At 39.8% G+C, this 10009-nt stretch overlaps 1 protein-coding gene across 1 annotated transcript; it reads left to right on the forward strand.

Annotated features, from left to right (window-relative positions):
• The first annotated feature begins 4354 nt into the window (after positions 1 to 4354).
• Positions 4355 to 9428, forward strand: LOC139302224 (uncharacterized). The gene is made up of 7 exons (XM_070925853.1): positions 4355 to 4406; positions 4897 to 5205; positions 5846 to 6124; positions 6284 to 6400; positions 6808 to 6833; positions 7498 to 7569; positions 8731 to 9428. Exons 1-7 carry the CDS (start codon positions 4358 to 4360, stop codon positions 8833 to 8835), a joined length of 957 nt encoding a protein of 318 aa, XP_070781954.1. The 5' UTR covers positions 4355 to 4357; the 3' UTR covers positions 8836 to 9428.
• Positions 9429 to 10009: the final 581 nt, after the last annotated feature.

A 10009-nucleotide genomic window follows, 5' to 3' on the forward strand; every position in this document is an offset into this window, starting at 1 on the left:
ATCATTACATGCAGAAGAAGCTCCACTGCACTTTATTAGTATGGTAGGTGAAGCATGACGCTCCTACTTTGGTTTCTGTCTGTAAATCCAGTTTCAAAGGAAAACAAGCTGGTTAAACTTCCAGTTCCAAGATCCCCATCACAAGATTTGCTGTAGTTGAAACAAAATACTCATCACAACAGCAGGTGAAGTGTATGGTTTGGAGTTTCCAGGTCGTCTGGGAGGAAGAACTTGAGAGCCGTTCTGTTCGGTTTTGTCCTGCAGCTGCTGCACAGGGCCGACGTTTCCTGAGTTGACTTGAATTATCCGTTCATGCTCTGGACTTGTTGTAAAACACACTGTAAATGTTGTTGATATTTCTTCTTTACATACGACACTCGTTATGTTAGTTATTGAAGAGGAACTCTACATCTGAAATCTGTTTTGAAGAAGGAAAGTCGCCGTAAATCATGTTTATTTTTCTACAATGCTGCACGCATATTGGACAGGCCAAGACTTTGTCACAAATGATATGACAGGAAGTCCTCGGAGGTACATACAATTACAAAAGTGCATGCAAGTAAAGGCAGCACACTCAAATGACACTGTCTAAAATAATGCAGAACTCCGCACAGGTTTTTATTTACGGCTTCTCTTTTTGACGCAGGTTTACATATGAATGTGCTTTTTATTTGCTGTGACAGACTGAGCCTTCAGATTCCAGGGGTGCATCCCCGAGGGGCTTTCCCCCTCTTTTCCTTCCCTTAACTCACCCCCACAAAGGGATAAAGGGAGTGGAGGGAAGGGGAAGGAAAGTAGAGGCCCCGACATAACTGACACAGAGAATCAAAACTCTGTTCTTATGATTCATGTTATTGTAACAGTGGAAATAATTATATTTATTCATTTATTTAAGTCCAAATGTTAATGTGAAAATGTTTCCATCACAACAAGTTCCAGCAAACGGTTCAGTGACACCTTGATGGAGAAACGTTACAGACTTGACGACACCAGGATCTGGCTCTGCTATGGTTCTATGTTCTATAGAGAATATAGAATATGTTCTGTATTTAATACGTGCCTGGCTTGTACGACGGCTTCCTGACAACACAAACTTCTTACACAAACCACAGTGGACCAAACAGGATGTGAACATGTTCTGAGTTTAGTGCACAAAAAGAAACAGACGCACAACTTCAAGTTTTATACTCAAATGCATGACGTCAAATGTGTTTTTATTGTCGACTCCTGTCCGTCATTACACTGAGGGTCGGTGCGTATGTTTGACCTGACAGAAGGTTAGCGCCATCTTGTGGGCTTTCTGCAGAAGTAACAAAGCATGCAGCGTGGACGGGAGCAGCACAAAAGTGTTCAGTTCTTTCAACAGAAAAAGAAGCTAATTTATTTTTTTAGATCCATCTATTCATTTTATTTCTGTTCTCTTGTAGAAGAAATTCTGGTTTTCGTAGCTTTCTTATAACTCAAAGAGAATACTTTTTTTTAATTTATTTTTTTTATAAGTCTGAATGAGTGTTGCCAACTACAGTTTCAAAATAGATGTAAAATGTGTAATTAGCTGTCATTTAGCTTACTTCCATGTTTGTGTCCAAAGCCTTACAGCTTGCTAAACTGGACGTTCATCAGTACAAATTTGACTAAGTTTTATTTTTATTTAAAGTAAAAAAAATCCTATAAACAACCAGGAATTTTGGGGGATAAAAATATATTTAGGGCTCCTTATTTTGCCTTTTTTTTTTTTTTTACTTTTTCTATGAATAGCAGCAACCTGGTCCTGATCATTTTCACCACAACAAGCTTCATATTGTTTCTTCTGGAAACAGTAAAATGGCATCAAACAACTTCAGCTGTTGCTTTGTTACTTTGAAGACCATTCTGGCTCAGCTATATTATGTTAGTTACTGTCAAGACTAAAAAGAAAACATTTCAAAATTAACCATCAAAGAAACAGTTTATCAGTTAATGGCAAGAACTATTATTATAGAGCACTAAAGTCTTGACATATCGTCATATGATTTATTTGTCTTGTCAAGTTAGGCTATTTATTCATCTCTGAATAAAGTATAGCAAATAGTAAAGTGATGAAAGGGTTAATAGCATATGGTTCTCTGGTGGGAAAAATACTGAGAATTCAACGTGTTTGATGCAAACCATGAGACATTTCATGACATATGTGCTCATACTGTAAAATGTCTCGTGACTGGTCAGCAGTGTAACTGTTATCTAACACATAACTTGATGGCTGATGTCAAACTGAAAAAAACATTTGTGTATTTTTCAGACAGCTGTTACTGTGGCACTTTCTTAAAGGATAAGTTTTGTTTTAGTCTGAGTTTTTCTCATTGTCAACAAATCCCAGGAATAGACCAAAGTCAGCAATGTAAGTTAAAAAGTCACAAATATATACTTTCATGATTTAAAAAAACTCAGTAATTTCAGGTTTTGGACAACAATGGAGCTCTACGGGACACAGGAAGGAGATATATCGGGCAATGATACACACACAATACTTGTTAGTTGATACATTCACTTTTGGTCTTTTCATGGGGTTTGTTGACAAAAAGAAAAATATCATCAGGCTTATCCTTTAATCCTTCATGTATACTGACCCAAAACCGCAGTGGAGATCCTTAAATGTGTGCAGATTGTTGCACTTGTTGCGTCTAAATGTATCTCACTATTTGAAAATGTAATTTCATTCATCTGTGAAGCTGCTGTTGGATTTTAAGTATTTTTTCAAGAAATCTATACACTGTCGGGTGTTGGAGAATCTTGTCTGCTGTTGTGAATACTGGAATCACATTATATGCCGATGACATTACCCTGTACATTTCTGTTGAAATCAAAAGAGTAAAACCACAATAAAAGCGTTTTACTCCACATATTTGAGTGTCTGTTTAGTGTACATTTGTGCATATGAGCATTGTTAAAAGACAGACTTGGAAAAAAAAAATGCCCCTTTGCTTTAACACTGAGACGTCTTACTTTAAACATAATACTAAGGATGAAAAGAAAAACTGCCAAAATCTGTTTGCTATGAGCTGTTTGTCCATATATGTTGTGTGTTGCACTGTACTTGTGTGTCCACAGCTCACTCAAGAACCAAACTGCATTTCAGGATGTCATTTCTTTTCAGTGCAAGTGATCTGTAATGCCCAAATATGACTAAATGTGGTACAGCACAAAAAAGTGACTGATGCTGAGTCATTATGACGACTGTCATGCCAAATGCATTTTTATTAAACGTACTGTCACTTCAACTCACTGCAAGTTGTTGCTGTAAACTTCTGTTTCCCATCTAGGGGTCAGGAAAAGAGACCTCTCAGAATGACCTTTCACATACCTGACCTTGACCTCACATCCCAAGGAAGACCGCGTCCAAACAATAATAAATCTTATCTGTATGGGGCCCCAACATCTGCTAGTTGTTTACCTGGAACATTGCATACGTGGCAACTTTGTACTGCATATCATTTTATGAAAAGACTACTTTTATGATTAGTATCAAATAATACACATCAAAGTAAACAAAACAACAGCAACCACAAACTGTAGCCTACAAGAACAATACCACAGCCTAGAGACAAAACGAAACTATACGAAGATATTCAGATCATGCTTTGTCAGGAAACACTTACTAACTGACATGATCATATTGTATCAGGTCAAACTTTTGTCTAGTATTTTGGATTATGACTAAATACTTGAAAAACGAATGACATTCTCATCATCCTCAGCTGTAGCTTGTGCAAATGATAGCATGCTAACGCGCTAAACTAAGCACCGCTTTGCCTACAGTCTCACAGAGCTGCGAGCATAGCTGTAGACTCTTAGTCTTGTTGTTGTCTTGCCGGGCTCCCACCAAAAACGCCACTTCCTCTTGTGATTACACCACTGACATTAGTGGACGCGGAAATTACAGCATGTCCATCACGCTGTACTGTGAGAAACACAGATCCTAGACAGTTAATTGTATAAACCAGGATAAATTAATTATGTATTTTGTTAAAAAAAAACAACTCTCATAAATTCCTTGCAATTGCACCATCATCCGGCTAAAATGCACCATCATCCAGCTAAAATGCACCATCATGCAGCTAAAAGGAATTTCTTTGTCATTTTCAAACTGACACAACTGCAGTTTGTGAAACACAAGTATCTTTTAATTGTGGGTGTCATGTCGGTTGAGGAGAGGCATAGAAGTGATGCAACTCTAACTCTCTGGAACTTACGACAGGCTGGGTGAGTATTGCTGTTATTGTCACTCAGTAAGTTCACCACAAAGAGGAACCAGCATCACCACCTACTGACCTGCAGCAGAGAAGAAAAGTCTCACAAGACGTCCGTCTGCCGTCAGAGAATGGACACAGAATGTCTCTTAATTTTTGTTTTTGTGCTTCGTTTTGAAGGTAAAGCTCAGTTTTCTTATATATATACTGATCAGAATTTTACAGACATTTACAGAAATCCATATTACTATTAGATAAAGGCTATCTGATGGGCTTTTCTAACATTTGTGGCCTGTAAAAATGAGCAAACGGTTGTGTGAGGATTGCAATTATGAGTCAGTTATTTTTTTTTTTTAGAGAGATTCTGAAATGTTTATAGGCAGATGTCAAGGACAGAAAAGTAATGATTAAATAGTCTGTTTGCTCTCTGATCTCTCTGTGGTTTCTTCAAGCCCACAAATTCACTAATTAATGGAGACATAAATTAAAATGACTAAACAGAACCACTAGATAGCGGAGGGTGACACATTCCCTCCCTGTGGCTGCAAATGTAAAATCCCAATTAAGAACTGGACAATCTTTTGTTTCTTTTTAGAAAATAAAATAAAATAAAATCCTGTTTAGTCTCAATGCAGATGATCTTATGTGTCATGTATTCCTCTCTTTCCAGCGGGCATCAGCAAAGAACCCACTCTCTATGACATACCTGGTAATGAGGTCATTCTGCCCTGCAGCAGAGCAGCATCCTCTGACAGAACGTGCTCCATGATTTCATGGCTTTACAACAGAGATACATCTAAGACCATCACTCTGCTTATGAAGGGAAATGTTAAGCAGGAACCAGAACAAGCTGCCAGGCTGAGTCTGAACACCAACTGCTCTCTGGTCATTAAAGACATCACTGCTGAGGATGTTGGTCGCTACACCTGTCGGCAGATGAGTAGTCGCGACACACTTACACGTCTCAGTGTTCTGACAAGTGAGTCTCATTTCCATGAAAACTCACTGAGATTATCGAGAAGGAATTCTGCTTTTGGCACAAAAATGTTGCATTGAACCAAACTCAGCCTCATTCCAGCTGTACACATTTTCATGTCCACTATTCCTCTTTTTCGTAAAGGCGCCTCCCAAACCCAGCCAGTAACCGAGCAAGGTGTTTGAATAAGAAGGAGGATATTAACAAAGAGGTGAACTCAGGGAGAATAACACTGTGACCCTTTCACAAACTGACCCCTCCACATTCAATGGGAGACCTTAACATGGAACTGAATGCCTCACTGGTTTGGGGCGGCCCTTAACACAAGGGACCCTCTCAGTGAGGTGGTGTGGATGGGGGTCAAGGAAAGGGATTGCTGATTAAGGTGCTCCTGCTCCTTCGTTCATGAAAGAAGTACCCGTCCACCAGTTTACAGTGATTGACATATGAATTTGCTGATAAATCTTATTCCCAGGTTTCCTTTTATTAACTCACTGGGCTTGTTGAAACCCCACTGAGAGGTCTTGATTCCATTTGGTTCAGTTCACCTTCTTATTTTAACTACAATGATGACAGAAGACGAATAGGAACTTGTGGGCGTCTTTTTATGCTGAGTTAACGGTCGTCACTTGTTTTCTCTCAGTCTCTCCGTTACCACCAGCCGCTGATCCAAAGGGGGACGGTGACGTCACATTACAGTGCTCTCTGTTGAGATACGACCCACCCCGCATTTGTCAAAAGAACAGCATCCGCTGGGTGGATGAGACAGAATCTGTGCTTGCGCTTGGTGAAGGTGCCGAGTTCAAGTGCGTTTCTGTTCTGACTGTGAAGCGTCAGAGTGGCCACAACAGGAGATACACCTGCCAGTTTCTTGATAAGAGCAACGTAGAGATAGAGGCTCACTACACACCTGACTTCACAGGTAGGAAAAGAGACGATCAGCCAGAAGAGTCAAATTAGGATGAGATGATAATCTAAACACACGTCAATCCTGTAAATACTGTCATGAGATGATGTATGTTAAGACAAGTCAAGTGGGTGGCGTATTTTGTTGTGGCTAACTGGTGCCCTGTGACTACAGATGCCTCGCCTGATCACACCTACGTCATCGTCGGTGCAGTGGTCGGGGGGGTGCTGGTGCTGGTTATCATTGCTGCTGTTCTCACCAAATGCAGGAAGAGAGCCAAAGTGAATGAGGGTCAGTAAAACAGTGCGTACATAGTGCAGTATTTGTTTGATGCACATCAGAAACAATATGGAGTTAAATGTTATATGATGGTATTTCTTTCCTGGCTTTCTGACTAAAATGTGGCTTGTTAGACGTGACAAGTTGTCACTCCACTTCATTAGACAGGATGGAGATAATGTGTTTATTGAAAATAAATGCGTGAAAAGTGCCGTTGCTATGGTTACCAGCAATGTAATATACCTTGCAATACAGCAAACACATTTAAAACTGCTGACCAGAGCTATGGAGGTGTTTGAGGTGACCCAGGACCGATGGACGTCTGCCAGCCAATCAACAACAAGTGTTTTCCATAAATGATGACATGATACGTATAATGTACAGAATGATGATATCTGATGACTACATTTTTGTTCCAGATGTTCAAAAACCAACCCAACACCCTGTAAGTAAATATATATTTTGATGTGACACAATCACCAGAGAAATAGCCACTGAGCTACATATATGAATATATACATATTCATTTTTCCACAATGACGAGGCGTGTTTCTATTTCCTCGCTTTCCGATTTGGTTAATTAAGATATTAGAAGAGCAGCTAATAGTTCTTCAGAGGTTCACTGGTGTTTGTCTTGTCTCATGAATACTAACTCATCTGGATTTATCAGTACAACTGATCTATTCAGAAAAGTTCTGCTTAATTCATTTGATTGAAACCTTTGCAATCAGCATATTTTCTGCCTTTTTGTGAAATAAATCCACATATTTGGAGACTGGTTTGCAGTTCGCCCTGATGCTGCACCGTCAGATCATGTATCACGGTCCTGGAAGCACCATCTCTGCCATTTAATTCTCATAAACAAAAGGTCCATAATGGATTAATAAAGGATTTCTCATTGATGTTGGTGCATATAAAGTAGCAAAAAAAACATACTTATGCTGAGAAGTTCAGGTGAACGCCATTAAACCCAATTAAGTTTATGTAAAATCTGTGCTCACTGCTGCCACTGGTCGCCAGAAGCTGTATTTCAACAACACTATTTGTCTCCGCTGTAAAAGAAAAGTTAAGTTGTACTTACTGCTTAAACCACTGTTGTTTGCACTCAGGATGAGCCAGAGAGCAACGTGACCTATGTCACCATTAGTCATGCTAATCCATGGACTGCTGCCAAGAAAGGGGTAAGTGACTCGATGCACCAGCATTTACTCAGCTGTGGTTTCCTACTTCTATAATGGATTAATGTAAAATTTGCATTTTTATTAAACGTATAATATATATATATATTGTACAAGTATGTGTACACATATTTTTGTTAATTTCAAAGCTTAATGCTACAGCCTAAAATTATATTTTAGATAATTGTGTGTTTCCACTGTTGTGGTTTCACATGAAAATGCCCTCTTGCACAGTCACCTTCACAGTTTGGTGTGGAAGAACTTGATTGGGCTGCACAGAGCCTTGACCTAGAACTTGAACTAGACCTCATCCAACACCCTTGGCAAGAACTGGATACCATATTAGTGCCCATGGTTTTGTAATGAGAGGTCCAACATATGGGTGTTGTTAAGTAGGGCTGCAGGGCAGGTGCAGACACAGACGAGGAGACAGGAATAAGGTAAAAGGGATTCATTGCAGACTATGGGGGAAAGCAGGGCTGCAGTAGAGGGGTGGCTACAGCTGGTAGCTATGAGCCAGGGACTAAGGCTGGGGCTGGGCAGATCAGGTCTGAGGTAGCAAGTCTAGAGTAGGGTCCAGGGGAATTGGGTGAGCAGGGATCCAGAGCGGCAGAGCAGGGCTGAACAGCGGGTTTGACCAGATAAGGAGGAAGAGACAAGGACTGGAGCCAGAGCTGGCAGGGCTGCATGGGAAACAGAAAAGAGGATGTGTATAACACAAACAAAAAAAAACAAGAAGCTGCAATAGACAATATACAAAATGACTGCAATGACAGGCCGAAAGCACATCAAACACTAACTAGATCTGGCAGGGTTGAGTATTTGTCGAGGTTTTGCTTATTGAGATGAGGTGCAGCTGGTGTGGCTCTGCTCTGACTCCAGCACATCTGTCTCCACTCACACAGTCAGGGAGTGACTGCAGGTTAGGGGGGGCACAGTACCAGAGGTAGAGGACATGGCAGATGATGTGACAGGTCTAATGTTTAGATGTAGATATTTTGGAGGGTCTTTCCATTGAAAAAGTTGTTTTTTTTATCGTATTCTGTCCTGATGTGAATGAAAACCAATAGAAAACAGACAGCTCACCACTGGGTCACTGCGAATATAGACATTGTTTTAGTTAATGGTGTGAATCATGTACACCCTCCGGTTTGTGTTACACAGGTCAGAGAGGAGGCAGTGACTTATTCCACCGTCAAGACTCCCGTGAAGACGGACGCTGACAATGATCCCAGCAGCCTCTACAGTTACATCATCAGTCCAAAATAACTTAGAGGAAATGAGATTCCTCATAATGTCACATTCATAAAATCTGCCTCCAGAGAGTCTTCGGCTTTAAGACGGTTGTTCTATTAAACTGCACACTGATGGCAGAAGGAGGTCTATAACTTTATGATTTTAACAAGAAATGCACCAGATAATATCAAATAATCCTCCGTGACTGCAGGTCTTCGTGTCAGTCACTGGTATCACATAAAGGAGACCAATGGAAAAGGCCCCTGCAGGATGTAAACACTGGAAGTCAGGCAGATACATTGCTGTTTTTCTCCACAAATGTTGTTATTTACTGCATAATGAAACGTTATATTTATCATAGAACTAGCCAGAGTTTACAACTAGTCTTTATACTAGATGTAACCATTTTTATATTTTACAATTTGAGGATGACTTCCAAAATGCAGCACTTATGTTATTGTTGTTATTCACTGTGTTGTGAGTACTTGTGATGGGATACTTTTATTTTGTAGGAATATCCTTGTAATGCACTTTTTCACTTTTTTAATGGGCCTTTCCCACACTGAAACTCTCCAACTGTCTTTGTCCAAAGTGTGATAAAATAAATGCCAACCATTGCATGTCAACATGTCAACAGCTATCGTGTCTTGTTGTTGGTTTTGAAAAATTAAGGAAGAGACAGTTTCATGTTCCTTCCAGCTGAGTTCTTACACCATATTTCCTGTTGTTCTCACTGTGTATCAGTGCAAACGCCTCTAAAACCTTGTGTTTATACTCAGTACATAAAAAAACCCATCAAAAAACACTGAACAAATGCGCTCTTCTTAAGATTATTGTGTACCATACATTTAAATGTGCTAAATAAACAGTAATATTTAACGTTCTTGTCACAGTTCTTTTTTTAAAGGAGCTGTATTTTGGAGGACATTGGACAGCTGTGAACAGTGTCCATAAAATGTAATGTTACAATGGTGCTGGCTAATGTCCACAGCACTTTCAGAGCGTCCAAATGATCTTTGATCTGTATGTGATCAACTTTATCGCTGTCTGATTCTGGTCTCCACACTTGCCACCAGTCGGCTGTTTTACCGGCTGTGTGTTCTCGCTACTCGGATTCATTCCAACAAAAACATCTGGATCACAAACAGCATTTCTAGTTACTTAGTGACATATTTTGGAAAAGTTGCCATGCAGCTTTGTTTTGTGT

The sequence above is a fragment of the Enoplosus armatus genome, chromosome 19, assembly GCF_043641665.1.
Source record: "Enoplosus armatus isolate fEnoArm2 chromosome 19, fEnoArm2.hap1, whole genome shotgun sequence".
Lineage (NCBI taxonomy): Eukaryota > Metazoa > Chordata > Actinopteri > Centrarchiformes > Enoplosidae > Enoplosus > Enoplosus armatus.